The 25,776-nt window shown below is 37.1% G+C and overlaps 1 protein-coding gene and 1 long non-coding RNA gene across 6 annotated transcripts in view; one reads left to right on the top strand and one right to left on the bottom strand.

The window, feature by feature from the left end:
• The first annotated feature begins 520 nt into the window (after nt 1-520).
• Nucleotides 521-21,665, top strand: LOC137856059 (uncharacterized). Its single transcript, XR_011096166.1, has 3 exons — nt 521-657; nt 15,233-15,315; nt 20,706-21,665. It is a non-coding gene; the product is annotated as an uncharacterized lncRNA (long non-coding RNA).
• DCLK2 (doublecortin like kinase 2) overlaps nt 7,154-25,776 on the bottom strand; it is an 85,501-nt gene continuing 66,878 nt past the window's right edge. For 2 of the 5 annotated variants that reach the window (XR_011096163.1, XR_011096164.1), the window contains 8 exons: nt 24,107-24,253; nt 19,443-19,576; nt 18,392-18,469; nt 16,812-16,908; nt 14,946-15,026; nt 13,790-13,906; nt 12,646-12,728; nt 8,449-8,590 (listed from right to left, as the gene is read on the bottom strand). Coding sequence is in view for 2 of the 5 variants with exons in the window: in XM_068680950.1 (XP_068537051.1) it covers nt 8,369-8,590; nt 13,790-13,906; nt 14,946-15,026; nt 16,812-16,908; nt 18,392-18,469; nt 19,443-19,576; nt 24,107-24,253 (876 nt within the window). In the remaining 3 variants the exon portion in view is untranslated. Of the gene's footprint in view, nt 8,591-11,805; nt 12,110-12,645; nt 12,729-13,789; nt 13,907-14,945; nt 15,027-16,811; nt 16,909-18,391; nt 18,470-19,442; nt 19,577-24,106; nt 24,254-25,776 lie in introns of all 5 variants that reach the window. The other 3 variants (XM_068680950.1, XM_068680951.1, XR_011096162.1) reach the window with 2 other exon arrangements.

The following is a 25,776-nucleotide window of genomic DNA, read 5'->3' as shown; positions in this document are numbered from 1 at the left end:
AAAGTGAAAGCATGACTCTTTCTGTGACTCTGGTGCTATCCTGAGCTGAATCCAGCAGGCAAGAGCACACTGGTGGCAGCTATGTGATGGCACTAAGTACTCCTCTGGGAAGCAGGGTATTTTCCTTCTTTGCAGTTCAGGGTTCTGCATATCACAGGTCTCCTGTGGACAAGAAAATCTTCACCTTCTGCTCCATGACCAAGGCTGGGAAGGCCTCACCTGTCCGGACTGCTTGGCTGGTGGCTCCGGTGAGTAGGAAATGCTTCTCCTTCCACGGGTGAAGGCACACACCTCGGACACTGGGTGGGTGGCTGGACTTCCACCTGGGATCTCAGCTCTGGTTGCACTACTCCATGCCATGTGGCTTGTGCTGAGGTAGCAAAAAGGGTTAAATTTCCAGCTCTTCAGGTTGTCTGATCAGAGCAGCACCTGTGTCAGGTCCCCTGCCTGCACAGCTGGGACATCAACAGGTGCCAGGCATGAACCTGCAGCTGTGCCTGAGCTGGCGTTTATTTGCAGAATGTTCCTGAAGAGAGGGAGCAAGAACAAGCAAAAACAGAACAAGTTTTTCCCCAGTCCTCCATTTTCTCAAAACTTGGATGGAGCATTTATGAACAACATCTTTTAACCTGACAGTTTGGGCCTTCTTCTGTTCTGGTAAGTCCAAATGGGCATTTGTTAATTGTGGCTTACAGCTGGTCCTCTGGAAGGTGGTGTTTGTCACTGCTGGGAGTCAGGCTGCTTGGCAGCAGCGCTGTGAGTTTGGTTTGTGGGGAAAGGCTTGGCTCAAGTAGCTTGAAATTAGTTCTGTGTTTGTGGAAAATGCTGAAGTTGATGCTGCAGGTTCTGGTGGGAGGCGATGGTGCGTACAGAGCGGTGGTTTCTCTGAAAGAAGTTTGTGTTATGAGATACAGCAAGCAACAGTAAATGAATGCACTAATCCTTCGAGAATATTTTGTGAGCTCTTGACCATGTTGTGCAGTGTGTCATCAAAAAACTTCTACAGCTGGAAAGCGTGCCTCATGCAAAGTAGATAGATTTTTTTGCTGTTTCTGGTTGGAATTTAGTCCTGGTGCTCCTCCACTAATCTGCAGCAATTTGCTTCTCCTTGAAGGTTTGCTTGCAAAGCACCCAAAAGGAGAAATGTCCAAAAGAGTTAATCTGGTACCAAGATAATGGGAACAATTAACTTTGGGTTTTCTGCTGATGAAGGTTATTTACTAGAAAAAGGAGAATTTAATGCTACTACAGTATAATGCTAGTTGTTTTTTAAAACTACTGTAAAATGTTGGCTTGATTTTTGATTCCTCTTTGTATTTCTAAAAGCATGCAAGTTGAATTTCTGTTTAGAAATATTATGGAGATCCGTTACTTGCTGTGGTGCTGTTAATGCATGGCATCAGGCTGGGAATTTTTAATGAACAGGGGAATTTCTTCAGTTGTTCCACAGATCTGAATAACAGCAGTTATAAAAACCCATGGTTTTGGTAGACAGCTGCTGTCCTGCAACAAAATTTAGTTTTCCTTTTGCTACTAAAAGAAATGAAATTCAAAACCAGGACTTCTGTGGGAAATGAGTGTTACTGCACCTTTAGTGAGGGCAGAATCACTGTGAGGATAGAATTGCTGTTAGATGTATTGGGTAAGAATGGTGTAGATATGGTGACCATCTAGATTGTAGCTTTTCCATTTTATGCATTGAGCTTCATCTTCACAGAAATCTGAGTGGTGTGTTCTGTTGGGGCACATCTGTTTTGCTGTCTTTCTTCCATTTAAAAATAGTTCAAAGGGAATAAAGGATGATTATATTGTTCTAAGAAGCTGGCTGCATCCTAGCTAAACTAAAACCAGGGACGAGCCCTTCCGCAAGTGCTGCTTTAAACCAGCGATACCTTTCCTGTATGAGGTTAGGACAGTTGTGTAAAGCTTGACATAAGGCACTCTCTTGGGTTTCCGATGCGATACAACATTATGTGAAATCTGAAGTGGTTTACTTCTATGCAGAACCAGCCTAAAGGTCTTCGGTAAATCAATAAATTTAACAATGCATGTCAGTATTTATACACCATAAATTAAAGCCGGTCTTTAATTGCCGTAGGTCAAAAACTGTAGGAAATTGTTTCTGATTTTGTTTAGATTTACTGAAATTCAACTAGGCATAACCTAAAGACCTGCTATTAAAACACAGCCAGTCTCCTGAAGGGGGAAAAAAAAAAAAATGAAACAAAGTTTGAAGGAACCAATCCTAACCTATATCTGTGAACAGTTTATTTTTAGTGGAGACTTACCATAAAAAAGCATGTTATTATAATGAATATTTAGAATACTTCACCACTTTGATAAATAATGGGAAGTACAACTGCTTTCTTGTAAATGAATTGAGATGCTATCAGAAAGCATACTCTTGAAATGCACAGTGTATTGCAAAATCTGAAATCACAAATTCCTAATTTGAGCTGTATCAGACAGTCAACTGATTAATTAGGTGTGTGTTTTGGAAATGATGCTATATTGCATGGAATTGGGGGGAAAAATGACTTTAATTGCTATTTACTAAATGGAAAGAGTTCAATATGATCACTTACTACTTTCTTCAAGTTCTTTTGAATTTTTCTTCCCACTGTTCCTTGGTGCACTGTGTATTGTGAGCTGCAAAGCACCGAAGTACAACTCAGTCTTATTTGTTTGTTTAATATTTGCTGTGCCCAGCAAGACACATCCAGCAACAGATGTATGTAGGTGGCTTTGCAGATTGCTCTAGTGTTTTGCTTTTTATCTTATTTATGTGTGCTAGTGATCCTTTTTCAAGCAAGCCCAGCTAGCTGCAAAACCATAATCAGACCATTCTGAACCGTGCACGGAAGTGTACAGTTGGTTTCTTTTTAAGCAAAGTGTTTAAATTGTGTTTAAAGTGTTTTAACACTCTAAACTTCGGTTATCTCACTTTAATTGGCAAATGGTAATCTGGAGAGAATGGAATAGCTGGTGGTACTTCCCATTGAGGTTTTGCTTCTCTGAAAGCTACATTTTGTAAGATTCTCACAAACATGACAGACAAAAGAATAAAATTCAAATGTCATTGGAAAAAATCAAGATCAGTAGCAACAGTTAAGGAAAACTTCTTGGTGGATGGTGCCACCACAGCTTGCTTATTCAGGTCCTCACCTTTTGTTTATTTTACAATGCTAATTTAGTTATAAAAAATTGAATACAAAAATGCCACCACAAATGATCATCTCCTTCCAACAGGAATCTCAAAAGCCACTGAAACCTGTCCCCCCAGTTATACAGATGTAGTTGGTAAGTCCCAAACCAGCAGTGCCCTCAGAGGTTCCCAGAGGGCGCCGTCCCCCTCTGCTGCCTGCACTGATCTTCACTCTGCAGTAGTTTAACTCCCAGGGATGTTCAGTTCTTCATAGCTGAATGTCTTTTTTAAGCCGAACTACATACCTAGTTTTATAAATGCTAAACAACATTTGAAAATCAGTCCCACAGTTAATAGAAACAATCTGTTACTTTACTGATTCTAGGTGACACTTGCATTAGACATCAAAGCTGATGGCAGTAGGAGTGTTCGATTACCTTTTCTTTTAAGATAAAAAAAAAAAGTTTTACTTAATCAGCATTTAGGATAGGTTATTAGTTTTGTGCATTTCTGTTGCTTTCCAGTTGCCATTGTTATGTAGCTCAAAAGAGCTGATTAAACACAAAACATCATTTCCCATTTTTGAACTGTTAAAACCAAGATAATTGAAAGATGTGTGTATGTCTCTAATGGTGGATAATTCAGTGTATTTACCTTACTTTTGAGGTATCCTCTGGACTAGTGAAAGCATCAGACTTGGGTCAGTGCTGTAATAATTAGACCAACGACTACCAGAGGAGAAGGCTATTAGAACTGGGATGAAATGAGGCTGCTTGCCTCGTTTGCTCCTTGCTTCCTTAACTTAGTGGTTTAGCCTAAAACAATCAGAACCACCTCTGTGAATAGGAATTTGAACCGTGTTTTAAGGAGGGCACAGACAGCATTATATCAAGTTAATGCTTCCTGGCTAATGATTTCTTGATTTCAAGTAGATTAGGGAAATGACAGTCTTCTTGGAGGAACCAAAGGTGGGAATTCCTGTTGGAAATGATGAACAGTATCTTGCTACTGATCTCAGCACAAACCAGGGTGCAGGAGAGTCTGTTTCCTGCATCACCAGGGCCCTCCAAGAGGTAACGGGAAGTGGCTGGCATCTTCTGAAGGATGCCAGTTAGTTTTTTTTGTGTATTTTGCCACACTAGTTCTTATACATTCAGTATAATCTCTGAGTAAAGATAGACAGGAAAAATGACAGTGGAGTTTACTTTTGGAAGTCAATGTTGTTGCCGTAGTCTTCTTACCAGATACCCAAATCTTAGAACCTCTATTTCTGAGAGATTAATGGGGTCTTGGAGACATGCTTCCTTGGATTAAGAGAGTGACCTTACCCAGCTCAAACCCCACCACATGCTTTTTGTTCCTAAATCCAGCTCTGGAACAGCACCAAGTACAAAGTCAGCATACCTTTTCTTCCACATGTTCTTATGTTCTGCAAAGCTAGGGCTGTCAAATTTTTATTTCCGTATAAATAATGTAATTTACATTTTGTTATTTATAAAATGTTACTCCCTTTATTCTGCAACAACTACTTGTTTTTGATAGCATTACTGCAGGAATAAATATGTCCTCTGTATGTTCAACTGTTAATTTTAAGAGTAATCAGAATGTTTTAATAACAAATACATAAATATTTGTGGTATCCTTACAAGGAAAATGTAATCGTTAGAGGTGATATAAAACTCTGGCTGTAAAATTAAACTCTTGGAATTTGGATTGAAACTGAAGTGCTTTGTGAGGTACTGTAGCCATAGAAAAGGTTTGTCTTCTCTTCCTCAAGTATTTAGTGAGATGGAGGGGGGGGGAAACTGTCTACATCTAAAAATAAAAGATCTCTGCTTGTTAATATAGCGCAAGGTAGGATTTAATGAGCTATGGAAATATTCTTAATGACTGTAAGCATGAACTGGTGCTGGATAATAGTACCAACATCATAAAACATCTTCTACCTTAATGTACTTACTGACAATTATTGTAATTAATTTCATAAGCCCAAGAATGGGCTGTAAGTTGTAGTGTATATGTATGGCAGTCTATGTGGTGTGTATGTGTAAGGGTAAATTTTGACAAGAATCTTAATGAACCTAGTGTTACGTTGATTTACACCCAGGGTAGACTCAATTATATTTCTAGATTTGAAATCTAGGACTCATGAACTGAGCCACTGGGATACATATGACGTACTACTCACATTCAAAGGACCTACAAAGATAGGCTTTTTAAAAGATTTTGTTTTAATGCTTTTTTTTTTAAATTATTTATTTAATTTAGACATTGTGGCATTTGTGCTGGCACTGTTGAGTGTATGAAAATGATGGTGTTTAATCACTATCTATCAAAATGGTACATAAGATGTTTAGATGTAGGGCTTAGGGATATGGTTTAGTGGGTACTGTTAGTGTTAGGTCAGAGGTTGGACTCGATGATCTTGAGGTCTCTTCCAACCTAGAAATTCTGTGATTCTGTGATAAATTTTAGCTATTTTTATAAGACGAAAAATGTGGCAGTCCTCTCTTGACAAAAGGATAACTTGAATTTAATGTTTCTCTAGCTGTTACTATGTGCTGATACTTTCCCTTTGTAGCAGACAGCACAGTTCTGTTTTACCTTTTATTTTATAATTTTTGCCTTCTTCCAGTAAGTGATGGACAAAGAGAGAGATTAAGTGAAAGTGCAATAGATAACAAACCAAACATAGGACTTAGGAGCCTTCATTAAGTAAGGGTTTTATTGTTAACCGACACACCTTTATTTTGATGTTCAAAATAAATGTGTGATGTTCAAAATAAATGTGTGATACCCATAGCTTTAACATCTGTGGTGTTAAATTCAGGCATGGAGAACTGATACAAGTTTCCTATGGTCATGGACTGAGTTAAGATCTTGCCCAGATATCCCACGTTTTTATCTGGTATGTTGGCCACATGATCATTTTTCCCAGCTGTTGTCACTGCTTTTAAGTGTCTTTGCCTAGTCTGTCAGCTGCCTCTCCTCTGTGAATCAAAATACTTGTCTTTAAATGTTCATGTGCTGGTCAGTCATGAATTTAAGCTCATGAGTTCAAGGTTTGTAAGCCTTTTACCTTCTTTTTTCATGTGACAAAATAGTGGTTCAAATGACTGCTGATTACCAGTTAAATTTTCGTCCTTTCCTTTATTATATGTATGAGGCTTTGTGGCAAACAACTTCTTAGCTATTTCTGTTAATCTGTGCCAAATTTTCCTTTATAAAATAAGTATCTAGTCCTTACAAAGCTGAATATCCATCCTCTTAGGAAAAAAACAGAGCTTAAAATAACCCAGTCTTCATCAATTTGCTGCTACTTCTTCCTTAATCATCTCCCAGGTCAGTAGCTCGTCACTGTCTTATCTGTCAGAGGCTCCCCTTCCTTGCTGGAGGTGTTTGGGTTAGCCCATCCCATCCGAAATTGCACAGCTTTTCTTTATCTTATCCCAAGACTCCTTACCAAACTTACCAATTGCATACACATATCTATCCTGTGGACTCTCATTAGTTTCTGAGTAAGATTAGGCTTATCTTCATATTGTTGTACTGTACAGAAATAGAAATGTACTTAATTTTATACAAAGGCCATTCCCTTAGTCTCCCTTCATCTTGAAATCATTCCAGCGATCCCATTAAAAAAATAAAAAAGTTAACTCACAATAGCTAGTTGCGACTCTCCTTTGGTCCTGACCTAGCCCAACATTTTTATGATAGTTTATGACCTTCTCATACACATCTTTTGTCAACATGCCTGTAAATCTCTCAGCTGTACTGTGACTTTTAAGTTATCAATTAGCACTTTGTGCACTTTGCTTTACCTTTTGAAGAGACAATTACTCATGGTCAGTTATGTATTATCTCTGTCTTCTGTACATATCAAGGGACTTTAAAAGGTTATGGGAAATGCTTGGATTTGTTTTATGAAATCTTCTTGCTAGGTACCTAAATGGTCGGTCTCTCCACTAACAAAATAACTGAATTCTCAAAGAAATGAATGACCAAGGGTTTTAATTTTAGAAAGTTTATTGCAGGTCTTTCTTTTACAATTCTAGTAGAAAGTATAGCTAAGAAAGAAAATGATCTATGACCAATTCATAAGAACGAGCAAAGGAAAAGAATAAGCTGAATAGATACAATATTGAACTAAGCAGTATGGCAAAGATAAAACCTCATCTACCTGTGACTGCAGATTAAGGATAGCTGCTCCCCGATCCTTGTTTCCAGTGCCTGCACCAGGTGAATAGGGGGATAGCACTGACAAACCTCTGACAGCTACTTTTTGTGGGTAGCTTTGTTTTGAGGCCATTTGTAGTAGCTCCTCTAGCAGCTTGCCCTAGAACTAGGAACTGCTCCATCCATCCTAGCTTAGATGACATGCAGCAGGCTCTCCGTTCACAGCTCCAAAGTCATTTTATTGTAGCCTGACTCTGGAGAAAGGTGTGGATGTGACATTTGTGATTAGGATAGAAAACAGCTTGAACAAAAAGGCTTCCTTGACTCCAGTCTTCATTACAAATAAATGTCCAGTGCTCATGTTCATATCCCAAGTCACTTTATTTAAATTCGCATTATCTAAACACTACCCTGCAGCCTGCAAGTCTAAACAAACTTTATGCAAAAATTACCATCTTTCCCTGTATCTCCAGTGTTTGCCTCATGATATTTTACAGTTAGTAGACTAATTTATTTATTTTTTTTGTGAAAATATGCCTCTTCAAGTTTGGTAGAAACTTAACTAAAAGTAGAGGCATCGGAATAGAAGGTGAATGTAAGTTTTCTTCCCTTGTCTTCCTCTCTTGCTTTTCTGAGAATCCTCATCAAAAGAACCGAATGGGGCCTGCTGCTAGAAGCGAAGCCTGGCAACTGTTCATCATCTCAAATGCCTATATAAAAATATGGTTAGCTACACAGTTAAGTTAGTCTACTTACAGAGCCCAAGGCTGTGTGAATGCAGTAAATTAAACTAACACAGGTAACTTAAAAATCATCTAACATTACCAGAATCTTTCTCCCTACTGATGTTCTCCAGACCGAGGGCAAAGAGCACTCAGAGGACCACATTTGTTCACCCGCCGTTAGAATTTCAGTCTCTCATGGCAGAGCCTGCCCTGAGCTTGCCACAGGAGGGTGCAAGAAAACTGGAAACGAACCATCATATGAAACGAAGAGTAACTGTGGCAAGAGTGCAGGGAGCTTCAGTTGCACTTGGTTTAATCAGTCCTACACACCAGGCTGATCCCCAGCAAACTCAGGAGACACTGAGGTGGGGAGCGAGGGGGATCTGACTGGCTCAGAAGCAGCAGGGAGGAGGGTCTTGGACCCAGTCACACGAGGATCATCAGCTGCAGCAGTAATTGCAGAAGCTGTCTCCGTTCCAGCTCTATCGGAGTCCTGACAGCGCTTGCTGCAGAAAATCTGACTCTCTTTATCTAGAGCTGTGTTCTAAAAACAAACAAGAAACCCAAGGCAAAATATAAAAACCAGCAGTTAAATCAAAGCCCCAAGGTAACTTCAGGGTTAAAATAATCTACAAGACATCAAGGGCATGCATTAGAGGCAGAAAAAAGGAGAAATAAAATTAGAAATCTTATTTAAATGTAGGTTTTTATGGTGCAGTCTTTAGAAAATGCATGTTCCAGACCTATGTTTGCTGTGATGGTACAAGCTGACAATTTTATCTTGCAAGTCTGATGTGGAAAAAAAAAAAAGTGGTTGTCATATAGTCTGAACTCGTCATACTAGCTTTTAGCAAAAGTTATGTATCTGCAGTTGTGTAGCTACAGGAAGTAATGTGATACTTTTTAGTATAAACATATAATTTAAAGATATGTTTCTATTACCACAAGGAACAGAACTGTATCAGTTTTTGAGGGTGACAGATGAAAATGTAAGTAATTTTTCTATTTCTAAGTAGAATCCTTTTCTGTTTCTCGTTGAAAGAAGGAAGGTGAGCTCTCCTGCAACCAACAGAATACAGTAGCAAAACCATGTTAATATCTGAATGCTATACCTGAAAATGCACAGGTTTAATGAAGAAGAGGTTATCCTGGAAACTGAGAACGCCGTAGTGCAATAGGTGGATTATCTTAGAGTCTGTGGTGTCTGCTGAATCAGATAACTTTCATAGCCTCTGAGGGCTACTGTAATTTTATATTAAACCACAGTGTAATGTTTAATTTCTAGGAGGATGTTTGAAGTGACCTAGAGGGAAATCTTGTAGTGCCTGTGTCAAAACTGTCTTTCAGCATTGTTTTCCAAGACTTGGAGGGACAGCACAATGGGTCTTGTTTCACAGCTTGAAGGCTTATATTGATCATTATAAAACCCTGTAAGTCTTGGCTTAACCATTTGCTTCATGGAAGAGCTTTAACTACCAATGATAATATAGATTTAAATTAATACAGATTAAGTTCTTTGTAGTTCATTCAGTGATGTAGAGTGGTGCAAGGTATGCTTATTCCAGTCAAGTACATCTTGGGCTTTCTACAGTAATCTACAAACGTGTGATACTTGAAGTTAAAAGCAGAGTACAAATATGTGCTTCACTTTCATAGTGACCTCTGCATATGTATGTGTAAGCATTGCAAGACACTGGTTTTCGGAGTCATATTTTGAGCTGGGATGTGCTAACTGTGCAGTAGGATCAGGTGCTCTGCCTTCTCCTGAGCAATTAAAAGAAGAAATTGCTACAGAAGACTTTTGTAATGTGATAATTTCTATGTATTAGTGGAATTGGTCTAATACGCTGTTTACTAAAATTTGTTGTTTTGATACTGAAATAATTTTCTGATACAAGTTAACCTCAGTATGTATGTGTTTCAGCCATGGTTTATTGCATCAAGGTCACCAAGGGCAAGACAGAGAAATAGTAATATCTGCTGCAAATTGATCATGTATCTAAGCTTTCATTACGGGGTACTGAAATTCAAATTTCTCTTTCTCTTGACTTTGGCAAAAAGAACTGGACTGGCATCTCCAGTTTCTCAAGTAGAGGACTTCTGTAGTTTGCAGGTATATGGAGGGCAGGTTGTTCTGGAATTGATCTCACTCAGAATCTCCTGCTAGAACAATTGTACTTTGTATAATGATTAAAACTCAAGAAAAAGCTAGAGCCAGGTTACTCTATTCTCTCCTTCTGGAAGACACTACCCTTCCTACTCACAATTGGCTCTGGGAATGGGTCAGTTCCTTCGGAGTAGAACAGATAGAAGACAATGATTTATGTTAGATTTTCCTTAACACCAGTGATTCAAATTACTGTTTTTGATCAATGACAAGGGCTCCTATACTTGCCTCTTATCCAGCACACTGGAGGTGCAAAGCTCTCCTTCCTGTATTTTTCAGACTTAACTCTGCTTTCTGTTGTGTTTTATTAACTCTTTTTGCATGCTATATGAGCAGGCTAGGTGGGAATCATCCAGCAGCCTGGTGATGCCCCTCCTCCCTGCAAGGCCTTCCTGACAGGCTTTTTAGCCCCAAGTACTGAGAATAAGAGCCCCTAAAAGGCAAGGGTTAAGTATTTTAAAGTGAGGGGGTTTCTTTTGTTCTGATTTTCAAGTTACAACAGAAGTCTACATGCATACAGGCACAAGGAGAAAATTCAATAGTTCCCAATTGAATTCTCTGCTTCTAGCAATCAACTTTGCAAATGAAGCATGCAAGGGAATGTCTAGCTGAACTGTAGCTAGACTTTTGATATTAGGTATGGCATGCACTAGTTTTACCATTATCAATGTAGCTGCTATGCAGGCAGGCTTGCATTTCCTCTTACTTGCTAGAAAAAGAATTGTGAATAAATAGGTTCCTGCTGTTTGAGTGGCAAGGCACGGTATTTAAAAACGGAAAGGAAAGGAAGTACTTCCAGCTCATGCAGATGGTGCTGTCCTCACAGCAGCTACTGATAGTCATTCACACCTTGCATATAGCAATACAAAATATGTAATAAAATGTAGGATTTTTTTTTCTTTTTTTAGAACTGAAGAGGAGGTTGAATTTCACTGTTCTGGAGGAAGAAAAATTTTTGTTAAGTTAGGACTTGTTAAGTTAGGATTACCTTCTGACTAGCTCTGTTACACATGATGGCTGAGGCAACAATATTTTATGAAAACAATTCTTATTTCAGTAGTTTGGTTTTTGTTTTGTTGTTTTTGCTTTTGTTGGTTTTGGTTTCTTCATAGAGTTCCCACCTTTTCTTTCATCAAGCAATTCTACATTTTGTTAGTTTGGGCTACTCTTTGTGTCACATTCACAAGGAACGTGTGCCAGCTGTCAGTCTGTTCTCTGGACATAGAAGGGTATCCAGTGTTGTAGCTTTTTGGTGTGAACAAGAGCTGATGTATACTTTTTCTAATGCTTTCAGATATTCTAAGATGTACATATATATACAAAATTGCTCTAAGGGGAATAGGCTAAGATATGTCTGAGGAGGTAAGAAATAACTAGTTATATTAGTGCTAGCCTAGCAAATTTCAAATATGCATCTCTTAATATAGAAAACTCCTTTGCAAATATTGAAAAGATTTTATTTTAGCATTTTTGTGTGGTGGTAAAGCTCTTTCCACTTCAGACTGGCTGAACTATTTCTCCTTTTTCCTTGTGACAAACAGAGCACATGTATTTTTTGTGCAGCAAAACGAAGCACTGCAGTTAGTACGTACCATTGCCTTGGACCTACTCAGAGGAAAGCAATGCAGGCATTGGGAAAGGAGGAAAAAGGAAGGAAGCAAGGGACAGAAACTAGACTTACTTTAAGCAGAACTAACACAATTGCAGCAAATTTAGATTAACAGAACATTTATAAACTGACAAAAAAAAATCAGTAATGAGTTAACAGCAACATGCTTTTAGGGGCAGAAAGTCTCCTGTGCAAGAACACTGAAGTAGGTATGTGCAGTTTTACTTATCTGCCACATGGTGGTATTATCTGCATTGGCCAGATGACAATATTTGAATGAAGTGATGCTAAAAGGGATTCCATTAAATATATATTGCTGATTTAGCAATGCACTGCAATACACGAGAATTACAATACTGTGCTTGTCTGAATGTTTTTAAGTGATGATTTCTAGTACAAGTGAAGACCTTGTTAACTTGAAGATGACTAAATTTCAGTGCTCAAGATAAACCAGGGCAAGAAAAACAAACTGGGGGCTTAACTCTCATTAGATTACGCTCTTTTTCTGAACGAGATGTTCCCCTTCAGCAGTAACTCAGAGTTGCATTCAGAGCTAAATAATTAATTGTTTACATCCTTCCATGCCGGTTAGGAGGAACTAAGGCAGAAAAAGGGAAAATTAAAATATAAGTTTTAATGACGTGTACTTTCCTGGCTGATGGGATGTCAGTAGTAACAGAATCAGGAAAAAAGTCTACACCAATAAGAAGCCAGAAGCTACACTGTGTCAGAGATCTGAGATAGGCTTAAGTGGCATGCAAGTTGGAGAGGGGCTGAGAGTTAGAATTAAAATTGCTCTTATTACATATAGTGCATTTTATACCAGTTTTCGGCTTCAGGCTTATCCATAGTCTCAACAGTATAAAGAATGAAGCTCTGAAGTCCCTCTCAAACTGTCAAGTCAAACTGTCAAATGAAATGCAGATAACAGCATGAACCTGAAACACATTTTCTGACTTCTCTCATTTTTATTTTGTTACCACCTTTCCATGTTAGATCTTTTGCCTATTTAATTCATATAAATGCATTTTCAAAAGTTTATATATATGCAGACATGTTATTTAAATTTGCCTACTTTAAGTTGATAAGAACAACTCTTTGGTAACATAAGTGGGGTGGACTTTGAGTAATTTATATTATCAGCGAAGAAAGTCACTGGTACATTACTATCAGCTATGGCTTTATTTTTCTTTTAATAATGGAAGATATTCTGTGCACAGTGTGCACCCTTGCATTAAACCACAATGGACAGCAATAAGACAAGAATGGCAGTTCAGCCTCTAGAACTGTTGACTGTTTCTCTGCAAAAGTGACTAGTCAATTACGAGGGCAGTTCTGAGCACTGACAACAGTGAACTCAACTGCATTTCCTTTACCATGATTCATATATCTGCCTGCTATAAGTACTGCTTATGTAAGTTAAGCTATAGGCCATCAGGGTTCCTTCATATACTTTGAATAAAGTTCCCCATTAGGGAACATATATGTGGTTAGACTGGGACAAAATTAATGTGGTAAATATTCAATATTATGAAAAATGTCCAAAAGGGATTCTGGTTTCCCCACAAGCATAGTATTGAACAACAGCACGCTCAGGATCAAACATTGGTTTGGCATCTGGGAAGAGCCAACTTAGCTAACTAGGTGATTAGTATGATTAAAAACAATATTGCAGCTTTTATAATGAATACTTTCAAATCATATATAAACTCCATTTCAACATACTACTACTTAGTGTTAACACGTATCTGAAAGCTTGCTTTTATAGCTCAGCTAGCACGCTGTGGTAGACTTGGTTGCTCTCAAGCGATGATGGGAGAATCCACACAATACACAGATAAAAACTAGAATTAGAGACTATTCTAGCTTTGCTCTTGCTATTCTTGCACCACACACGCTCATAGAGCACCGTTAGAAAAATTGTGAAGTGTAATATAGAATGTATAAAACTGTTTAATTTCACTTACCATGATGACAGAAACCCCAGCAGATGTGTTGTTTTGCTTGGGAAGGGTGTTGTTAAAGTGCTGCTTCAGTTTACCTGTTACTTCAGCTTGCATATTATTCTCCTGGGAAGCATCATCCTGTGTAAGAACAAACGTAATATTGAAGCTAGGAAATAGTAATAAAACATTTAACATAACTGAGCAAAAGAGAACTTGTATATTATCTGGAGGTACTTTGAAGTAATCATTTTGATAAGCAGTCCAAAAAGAATGCCCTCTTGTACATGAGCTATGGTTCAAACTGGTTAAGAGAAATTACATAGGAAAGGAACGTAGCAACTGCTGTTTTATTTATGACCTATTTCTTAAAACGCCATGTGATACTGTATACTCTCAGTCCATGAATTTGTCCCACTATTTTAAGTTTTATTCAAGCATTAACTATAATGTTAAAAATAAAAAGCATATTTGTCAGTTGGTTTTATTTATATCAAGATTTTAAATGGCCCGTCACATCCCCAAAAACATGGAAACAAAATACGGTGCCATAAATACATTTGAAAGGAGCTGTTACGAAGAGAAACAATCATTAAAGTTGTTTTCTCGTGTTTGAGGGAACTCCATATATCATATTGGTCTCTCTTTTAAAATGTGTGTGGAAATAACGGTTGGCTATATACATGTAAACCTAATATTTATTAATAAAAATAGGATTTTAAATCAGTAAGCAGTGCACTTTGGTGTTCCTTCTTGCTGCAGTTCAAAAAGATGAAGTACCTGGCTGTCATCAGCTTAGTGCTTACGTGAAAAATAATATATTATTTACTAATTTTATTTCTCTTGTGAAAAAATAGGCAATAGTAATTTCTTTTAGGTAGCGTTGCAGCAAGATATCAACGTGCGCAATACTTGCTTTATTAATAGTTAATAAATAACAATAGTTAATAATAGTTTATTAATAGTTACTCTATTCTTTTAGAGCACAGTAGCTAACAGAACTGTTAGAGCTGTAGCTAACTTCAGACTTGTGCTAAACTCTTTAACATTTGGAAAAGGGACTAGTGGTTCAATAAACAGAAATGGGCATAGCAGAATCGTGTTGCTGCTTCTGAGAATTACACTAATATTTAGTTTTATAGATTTAATATTAAATTAGAGACAAAAAAAGTATACTCACTGACACCCAGGGATGGCTTAGGATTTGTGCAGCTGTATATCGAGCTTCAGCATTCACGTGTAACATCAGGCTAATTAACTCCTTTGGAGAGGAGAAGAAAAAAGAAAAATAAGAGTTTGAGTGGAATGGGGAAGGGCATTACAATGGAAAAGAGCTATCTGCATTGAATTCTTCTCAGTGCAACTACTATTGTATTCATGATTCACCAACTCTTTTAAAACCAGACAAAAAGTAATCATTGCAAACATCAGCGATAATGTTCCAATTTGTTCTCTACATTTGTGCAGGGGACCAGAATGAAAACAAACCTGGGACAGACATGATTCCTCTATGGGCAGGGTACACCGTACATAAAGAGTACAAATCAGAGGTAAGAAACGTCATCAGAAATTCAAGAAACTGTTGAAGTTATTTTAAAACTACATTCTCCTATGTGTTCCACCAGAAGAATAAAAGGACATTTAACTCAATTCGCCAGCTTAGAATCATCCAGTGTAGGAAAAGGCAGATAAGTAGGGGAAAATACTTAATTACATGGTTAAATCAAAAAAAAAATAAATTGGGATTGTGGTTTTCATCATGATTTGTTTGCAGCTTTAATCATGTTTTAGAGTCACTAGAGCAGGTGTCTTCATCTTTATCAAATGCCTCCGTGGACCTTTTGTTAATGGTAAGACTATGTTGCTTATGGATATGATAAAGCTTAAAGAGGTCATTATTGCAAAGCAGACAAGTAAAGTTTAAAAATAAAACAACCACCCCCTCTGTCCCCCCCCCCCCCCCAACTTTATTCAATTGTTTATTGCTATGTAACTAACAGCTAATTTACTGGTGTAATTCCTGGTTCTACAAACCTATCAATACAAATATTTCCTTCTACCTTATGAACAAATTCATGTAATTAGAGCCAAATTCCCCTTTCAAAAACTTTTTATAACCTCCAAATTGTCAGTCATATGCACTCCTCAAAAGTACTTCAAGAAGACTAGTCATCATTTCAGTTTAGAGAAAAGGCTTCTTCATGCAAATAACATACAAACCATGAGGTTTCTCAACCAGCCAAGTCACTTAGTCTGTGTAAATCTGAAGTGAAAGATGGCTTCTAGTACCAAGATTGAGGGCCTTGTTTGTTCTTAATGAAAGTCTGGAAGAGTAGGAGATGACTGGAGCTTGGGAAACACTGGCAAATCAATAAATTTGCTCTCTTTTCAGGTAACAGCCATTGGGAAATTCAGGAAAAAATGCAACTTCTCATTAGCTGGATAATAAATAACCTCTGTGTGCTAATGAGAATCTTTAGACATCATTTAGAGAACATTACCTGAATTAACTTGACAAGTGGGGTTTAACATTTGAAACCTTTATCCTACAGAATCAATCATTTTAAACACAAACGTCAATGATAATACAAGAACTATTAGCAATGGCAAATAAGCTGGCTGCAACTCTTGGAAAGTTCTAATAACTGGTAAAATAGGAACAAATAATGTCAGTTGTATTTGGTCCATGTAGCAATCATTCTTCTTTTAAAAGAATGTCTGGAGGGGAAAATCCGGAGACGGTTATGTCATAGTGGAAGTACTGAACCTGCTATAAATGGTCCTTCATTAAGTAAACCCAACAACATGATGTTCACTGAATGCAATTGCCATTTTGCTGTACTTACTTATTCACTCAGACAATAACATGATAGTAGGTCTGCTAAACCTGAGCTTTCATCAAGCACTATTAAGCTAACTAAAAAGGCACAGCAGCTGGAAGAGCAGGTAAGTCTGTTCTGAATATTCTGTTCTGCATTTTCAACAGGGTACAGTCTTTTCAGTGGCTTGTCAGAAACTGTTTTCCGTGTTAGACAATGTATCATACCTTTGCTGAATCAGTGATGTTATCCCAGTAGGGTGAAGGAAATTCCAGCTTCCCAACGAGTATCTGATCAAAAAGGTCTTCCTGAAGGTTGTTTTCACTGTAGAACAGCAACAATTTAAAAAGATCAGAAGAAAGAAGTCTGGCATGAGTTTTTTTTAATTTGATTTTGAAATGGAACAGAAATGATGTTTTATCAATTATTACAAGCACATAATTTGCAGGCTTATATAGTGGCAGTACTTCTGAGGTTTTTGCCATAGTTACACTATCAGGAGTGATAAGAACAGAAAAATAACCCTTCTACTGGAATAAAGACTACAAAGCTAACACATCATGCAGTGACAGTAAAGGTGATTCAAAAATAAGTCACTTGCCAGCCTACCTCTAAAGGACCTGCCACAAAAAGACTATGACAGGGGAAGAAGTGTAGTGAAATGAGCCTCTTCTACTAAGCTAGTGCAACAGGAGAATTTTCAAAAGTTAAAGAGATGATATGGAAAACGCATGATCCACTGAGTACTGGCAGGTTACTGAGGGGATAAGTACCTTTTTATCAAAAGTATGGTATCATAAATATTCAGGAAGCAGAGGCAGTGTTGTTGTGTTTTTTTTTTAAATTGTTTGTTGACCCCAACTACTGCGAACATCCACTCAAACTCTGTTATAAACAACGTAGTTTTGAGTTGGTTTTGCAACAAATACTTGTTAACCTTTTATTAAGTCCCGATTCTGATAGCATAGTATGGACATTTTGCCTTGTCAGCCCAAACTCTATTTGAAGCAATTGTAATTTATTTGTATAATATAGCTTTCAAAACATGTTTTTTAGTGTTAAGCACACTAATAAGATCCAAAAAACAAATATCAAAACTAAATGATAACTTTTCCATTGACTATAATTTATAATGTATTCTTTGCAATATATTTGGTCTGGTGATTTTTAGTTAAAGTAGGTGTTTTGCTGTAAAAACAGACAAACACTATTTGCAAGGATAACGGGAAGGGGAGAATTCCTGATTAAAATGTGCTAATTCCTTCTCATTCCCTGGCAACAAAAATTACTGAGGAGCAAAGCACATCCATCTGACTTTAGTAGACTTTATGCATACTGGGATATTAAGCAGTGAGAATCATGTTAACAAACTTCATCAACCATATGACACTTGCCAAAAAAGATTAACAAAATTAAAAATGCAACATAAATGAATTCTTCCCCTCACCTCAGTATACTATTAACTTTTTTTCCTTTAACACTAAACCAGTAAGATGCTGTGTCCAAGCAGAAACACAAGAGGGCAAAATATACTCATTCATTTAACTGGCTCCAATGTAGCAGACAAAAGGAAATGTAACTATGCTCTCAAGCCACATCCCTGAACACAGCAGAAAGCCAGCTGCTCCTATAGAAAATTAAAGAAATAAAATCCCAAAACATGACAAGAGAGACAACTGAAACCAATTTTATAAAGGACCAAGCAGGTAAAGGAAATGTATCAGTCTAATCCATTTTGTTTCCAAGGCACCTTTTCTAAGGAGACAGATAAGGCTTACTTACAGAAAGGAGGTACAGTGACACTCACCTGCGAAAAGGTGGAAATCCACATAACAGTATGTATGTGATCACGCCTGCAGCCCAAATATCTACCTTTAAGCCATATCTGAGGAAACAAGATTGCGTTACTTGTGCTCAGTTGAAAAATAAAATTCATTTCAATCAAACAGTTGATGAAAATTACATGAACATGCATTGCGATCCTACTATAAATTACTTGCTGATGAGGTGGATTTTACTTAGGGTCCTTCACAGACTTAGGAAGCCCTGATAACATAATTTTCCACAGAATTCCTTCCCTGCCCCCCTCACTACCCCAATTCAATTCAGCATCACGGTTTCCCAATCCAGAAACACTGATGATAAAAGACAAGGATGCGCCCTAGTCCCCACACCGGAGTAACTACCTCTGACATTATTATGTGTTGCTAAGCAACAAGAAAGATTCTCCAGTTTCCTAAATGAATGAGTAACACAGGGATAAAGAACTGCACCTTTCTTTTAAAGCACAGAAATTAAAGCACTAGAGGTCAACAAGAGATCTTTTTTTTTTCTTATTTCTTTTCCTATTCGGTAGCTTCAGTTTGTCCAAGTGTAAAACATGCTGATGAAATGCACGTTGACATTTGAGATCACTGCAGTGCTGAAGTATTTGTCAATATGACAAATGCACTGAACAATGCTCGAAACAATGCAACAAACCGTCCTCCATTACGAGGATCGAAGTCACAGTTAAAGGAAGAATCAGCTAAGATGGAATGGAGAGCTCTTGTCTAGTATGATAGAAGGCTGGTTAAGTTCTGCCATTTCACAAAATTATTTTGTATTTATGCAACCACCTGTTTAAATACAGAAAAATGGGGTTGTTTAATTAAACCATCAGGGTGAGTGGGGAAATTTGCCTCCTTCAGGGGCTGAATGCTGCCAGTTTTCTCATAATTATTTTGGTTAAAAGAGATAGAGGACCATCCTATTAGAGGGACCATCCTATTAGAGCATTCTAGTTCTTACAGCAGTGAGGAGCTACCTGCCAAAAATATCTGGTTACAAGACCTATGTCTTAAGTTACTTATCCTCACCCTGTCTCTGCAATGATTTCTGGAGCCACATATGTGGGCGTACCACAAACGGTATATAAAGGTCCTTCAACCACAGTTGCCAGTCCAAAGTCTCCTAGCTTCAAGGACTTGGTTCCATCTGGATATTCACAGACCTAGAATTGGGAATAGAGAAACAGAATGGTGAAGAGGATATTTGCATTTTTTTTTTTTAACCTTTTGATTTACTTGGAAAATAATTGTCGTCACACTGGTAGTGTGAAGGTAGGAAAAAGATGTAGCTTCAATAGCCCTGTATTACAGCTGGGTTAAGGTCCATGATTCTTGAATGTGTTTTAAGCTATAGACTTTCTAAAAACAGGTTTCTCTTGACAGTCCAGCCATAAGTAATCTCAGTTTGAAGAAGGAAATATATGAAAATATTTTCTTGCTATAATTTACTCTGCTTCTGGACATTCTACTCTTTACAAGTTCTTAAAAAGACAAGAAAATTCCTCTTACTAATATTTTGTAATTTACATAAAACTTAAAGATAGCTATATTATACATTTGAGAAATGGTAGGTTGCTGTCCAGGATGCTCAGAGTAACTTCTTAATGTGACTGACATAAATGTCAGAGAAAGAAAACAAAGGAAACTGTATACCTCTTGGCTCCAGTTAGGCCATGTCTTTGCATTACTGTAAAACCATGTTATGTACCTCATCTTACACTGAAGGAATCCTGGTCTCTATAAAGACACCTAGACTAGAACAGGAATTGGCACATTATGCTTAGAAATGGAACAAAGCTTTGGCTGAAAGACAGATTAATTAAGCTCTCTGTTCAGCTAATGACCAAGTTTTTTTCATCTAATACACTTGCTAATAAATTCTATGTGTGGAGATTTCTGCTGTATCTAACGTATCTTTCATTTCTATGTAACTTCCTAGAGACCTAGATAAAATTACATGATAAAGTGTTTTAAGTACTTCTTGATTGCTAGCTCTAAAGCTACCTAAATAAAATAATCTAGTAGGGAAATATAGCACAGACTTCTAGAGTCCTTATAACTGTTGAATAGATTGTTTTTCCATCCCAAAACAAGCGACATTATTTTGAAGGCTGTAATAGTTTTGTCTTACTGAACATAAACATCTTACAGAAATTGTTTCTTGATGCACACCTTTTTATGAGCAAAGATTAACATAACATGTTCAATTGTCTATTAAAAAAAGTGTTTATGTAAGAATGGAGCGAGCTGTTACTTAAACTGTTATGAAATCTCTATCTTCCTCCCCATTAGGTTTAATTTTGCTTTCTACTGAGCAATGTCACTTTCACCAATGAATCCTCGTGCACTTGTTTCTCAGCATGAAATTCAATGTAAGTATATTTGTAAAGACGGAGCTCCCATCAGAAAACACTTAGAGACTACAACTGGGCTCATTTGTTTTGGACAATGTCTGTGACTACAATTTTTTCCAGCTTTCTTTCCATGACTGGAAAGAATGATCATCACATACAAATAAACTGAGAAAAGTACATCTGTTCTGCTACGTTTAAGTAAAATGAAACATCTGAAAACAATACGTGTCAGATAATGGATTTTGCAGGGGAAGCAAGAGTCCAGATAACCTTATTTGTACCCTTCTACAAAAGTAGCTGTTTGAAAAACACCATTTATAAGAAAAAAATATTTAGAATCAAGCTGTCACTTGACCAGTCTTTTCTGATCCTAAGATTTCACAACTGGCAATGGCTCAGTCCTTGTGGTTTGGTTGCTTCCTGAATCCAATATATATTTACTCCCATTCATAGACAAACTGTGCTCAAAGGAGAACTGCAAACTGTCTGGACAAAGTCTGAAATGAAACCAACTGAATTAAAAGTGGAGTACCAACACTATAATAAATAATCACACTCACATCCACAAACACTCATCTGCTCTGCCCCAAATAATAACTGGAGAAAAGCAATTTATATACAGAAAGTAAGTCTGAACAGTAATATGAAACTTTTAGCTGTGGACAGTTTGTGTAATTGTCATTGTCAAATTCCAGAAAATTTTCAATATATCCTATCGTCTCCATTGTTACTTTTTAAATTCTACCTTGAGGACTGAAGAACAAACTTGCTGCAAAATATCTGCATGGCTAATTCTGATAACATCCTAGACAATTCACTGTTATTTGTTATCTGGTAGTGCTACTCTCTTCTTCTGCCTACTTTCCACGATACAATGCACCAAATGGATGTGAACGAATACTCGTTCACCAAAACCAGAAGAGAGGAAAAGGTAACAGTTCTCAAACATAACATTTCTATGGAAGTAGCAAAGTCAGTCAACTACCAATAAATACCTTCCAAAAAGATATCCTGAGAAATACAGTCTGAGGCTAGAGACACATGTAAAAGCCCTTAAAATAACCAAATGTGACTGCACAGCTTGCTCTGAGTAAGGTGCAATATTGTCAGATCAGCACAGTAGAGATAGTACTTCCCCTCAGCTTGTTCCATGACACAGCAACAAATTATTCCCTTTTTGAGACCATGGCTATGCTGACTGTTAAGTTATGGGTTGGGGTGATGTTTCTGGTTCCTTGCTCTAAAGAAATAAGAGAAAAATGGCATGGCAACTTTTAGCCACAGTGCAGCTAGAGCAGCTGTTCATTGGAGCTGTCTGCCAGCTATTAAATCAGACCATAAGCCTCAAGCAATTAATATGCGAGGGACCAATCCCAGAATGCAGATAAATTTTAAATATAATACAAAAAATATAATTATATACTTGCAATTTATTGTAGCTGCCAATCTGTAGGACACAATCAGATTGGAATATCTAGTCAGAGAAAGATTTTTTAAATCATAGGAATGTTTTACCTAATCTTAGTCTCACAGCTGCAGTTATACTAGAAGAGTTCAGTAAAGAGGAAGCTGACTATGAAGTATCCACGCTTCTGTGCAGATACAAGCGCATCTTACTCAAAAGCCCCGTAAAGAATCTAGCACATCTTGTTCTGAGTTATTTTGCATGGGAAAGAAGGTAGTTTCTCATAGAAAGAAAAGCATTATATGACAGTAATAACAAGAAAAAAAAGACAGATCAAAAGCAAAGAAAATTATAAGGACACATTGCATATAAATTAATACTGGTTTTGTTCTTAAAGTAAACGTTTATGTTGTTATCATGATTTCAATGGGATCTAGGTTCTGGAACACAGAACTCCAGCATCTCTAGAATGGCTGAATTTCTTTGGTTTCTTCAAACAACTGAGTAACACTAAGGCAGCAATACCTTCCTTCGTTCCTCTGTATAATTCATATCATTAATGGAAATGTTTTTATCCTTGATACAGCAACTTTATATCTGCTATTACTCTTATAGTTTGTATTTTTGAATGCATGACTGGTAAAGAGAACAGAATTCAGACAGCTGGGTGACCCTGTGCAAAAGACCTAGCTACTTCCAAGTACAGGTGGCAATTGATGGGAAATATTTGCATTTACATTCAATACCAGTATGCTATCTTAACATGCTGACATTGTAATCACTGTGAATAAGTCTTGCATCTGTCAAGAATCTCTTTAGGCTTCCTAGACATAAAGAACATTGTGCCTATTTGTAATGTATTCAAATACTAATGACAGCTTAAAATTTCTTTGGACTGGCTGTTTTTGAAAAGGAGCTGAAAATAGGTGAAACTTCCACCTTCATTTTCTTTATGTGCTATGCTGCTGTGTCTACATTTTCCAGAAGCCTCCCCCTCTTTCTTTTGCTAAACAATCTAATTTATTTGAGGGCTGATTTCAATTGCTAAAGACTGCCAGTGGAATTGGTTGGGAAAGAATTGACTATTAATTAGAAAATATTTTCAGCTTATAACCGTATCCTTCTAATAGTTCAAAATTTGCTCTGGGATAATCCATGACTCCTTGCTAAATGTGATCAACAAACACCACAGAAGGCATTTAAGAAATGCCTATCAAGTGCTGATGAACACTACTACCATTCCTGCTGACAGTGACTCAAGCAGGGTTGGTTGTTCAGTGCACCACATGTGCTATCTCATACCCAATATGTAATACCTGATTATCACCTCTATATAAGCAAGGCAGCACCATGTTCCCATTCCGTGCACTGTATCCTAAGCAGTTCCCAAAGCAGATTTCATGGTAATTCTTGTCAACAGACTCATCTTATTTCTCTGCTGAGAATAAAATGTAGTCAGTGACCTATCACAAAATAAATGTTTGTATGTACAGAGTTGGTTCAGGGCTAGAATACTGGTAAGTCATCAGAAAGATGTTCCTGCTATGACAGGGAAAGAAGAAGAAAAAAATTTGCTTGAGAAAACCATATGATCACTCAAAGAAATGGCACTCAGCCCACCTTCTCTCCCACTTGCAAAACGTAATAAATAATTCATCAACACAGCTTTAAAATTCATTGTTCTGTGAGACAATATTCCCACTTATCCAAATGGCAGCCAATCGAAATGTAAATAAAGATAGGTCTAAGGACATGTTTGAGCACAGCTCATTTGGGTTATGGTGATTGCTATCTCATGGCAGAAGATTTATTTTATACATACTTATTCTAAATTAATATTCCTCACATTCTCTACTCAGCTCTTTGACATTTATGTACAAGCATTTGCATTAATGAGAACAAAGACATAATATTAGAAAATAAATGGGACATACCAGGAGATTTTCTGGCTTGATGTCTCTGTGCACAATGTTGAGACCATGAAGGTATTTGAGTGCACTGGCTAGATTGTAGACCATTGCGCTCCCATCTCGCTCTGTGTATTTTGTAGAAGAAGTGATAGCATCAAATAGGTCTCCTCCCTAAAGCCATGGAAAGATAACAGATCACTTCAGGAAAAATAATTAAGATGTTGAAGATACCTTATAAAACACCATGTAAAATCTTCTTGTACAAAAGACACGCTTGGAGGCCTGTTAAATAGTTTAAAAAATAAATGATTTGGGGAAAGATGATTTTGTCACCAAAATATTATACCGTGACTTGGGTCATCCGCAAAGCACAGCCGTTTTTTGGTCTTGATTTCATTCTATTGATCTTTCTACTTCTGATTACTTGTTTATACTACATACATGCCTTCACTTTCCATTTTCATCTTACCAGTGTAATACTACTTTCATATGGCAAAAAACAGCTCTGATTTTGCATAAAGCCTAATGTAAATCCAATAGTTAAAAAAAAAACAACAACACACCTAACATAAAACAAAAATGTAGCAATTGTAATGAACTACAAATTGAAAATATTGGATATATTGTGAAAATGTCAAATAAATATAGCTAAACAGGATGCCTTTGAACTGCAGAACTTCCAGGTGATTTCAGAGTAGGCCAGTTATGCAGTCTCTGACTAGGATACCCTATTTCTCTTGGAATATACAACAACACGTAAATGAGTTACTGATGCAGCATTTCCAGTCATTGCCATGAATTTTACGTGGGTGTCTCTGTGATGGTTACCCTGGATACATCTGTAGGAGTGATTTATCTGAGCAACTGTGGGTGGCATTCCAAGCATTTCAGTACACGTGGAAAAGCAGCAGAAATTCAGGAACTACGCACCAAGATGGTAAACTATTAAAATATTAAAAATAAAAAACTTTTAAAAACAGAGATGCCTCAATTACATAAAAATAACATCTAGAAAGGGAGAGAAATTGGATGTTACAAAAATTATGAATTCAACATTTACAGACTTTCTTCAGAGTTTCCCAAGCTGGCAGCCATTCTAGTAGGGACTCCTGAATCTAACAATGTTTCAGACAGAAATAAAAAGTGATGAGTTGTACTAATTAGTATCTGCCCTGCTGATCAACCCTATGGGCAGTGCTGGTCTGTATGTATACAGCACAGATAAGAGAGAGTGCAGAAATAGGACTCGATGCAACTTATATATTTGGTTCACAAATTGACAGCAGAATGGAGTTTGAAGGTTTTTTTTTCTCTGTACAATACCACCATCAAGTTTTTGGCCAACTGGACATAAGGTGAGTGAATGTTTGATACAAGCAAAAGAGGTGCAATTTTTTAAGGTTTAATTTTAATGGAACATAAACATTTGAGTTTAGATTATTTGTTGTATCTACAGTTGACTAAGAAAAACTAATTAAAGAGAATTTGTTCCTTTAAAGCAAATGATTAAAAAAGATATTAGTGAATTAAACGCAAACGTTCCTTTGGGATACACGCACCACAGTTAGCTGCTGCATATTCTAAACATGCTATAAAAAACCACTACCCGCTTCTCTCTAAGTTGTGCATATACTTTGCAAAATTACCTCAAACTTGCGTGCAAATAGTCTAATTAAAACTGAAGAGACGTAAAT

The sequence above is a fragment of the Anas acuta genome, chromosome 4 (assembly GCF_963932015.1).
Source record: "Anas acuta chromosome 4, bAnaAcu1.1, whole genome shotgun sequence".
NCBI lineage: Eukaryota > Metazoa > Chordata > Aves > Anseriformes > Anatidae > Anas > Anas acuta.
The sequence above is the reverse complement of the archived record's forward strand: the minus strand, read 5'-3'. Positions and strand labels throughout refer to the sequence as shown.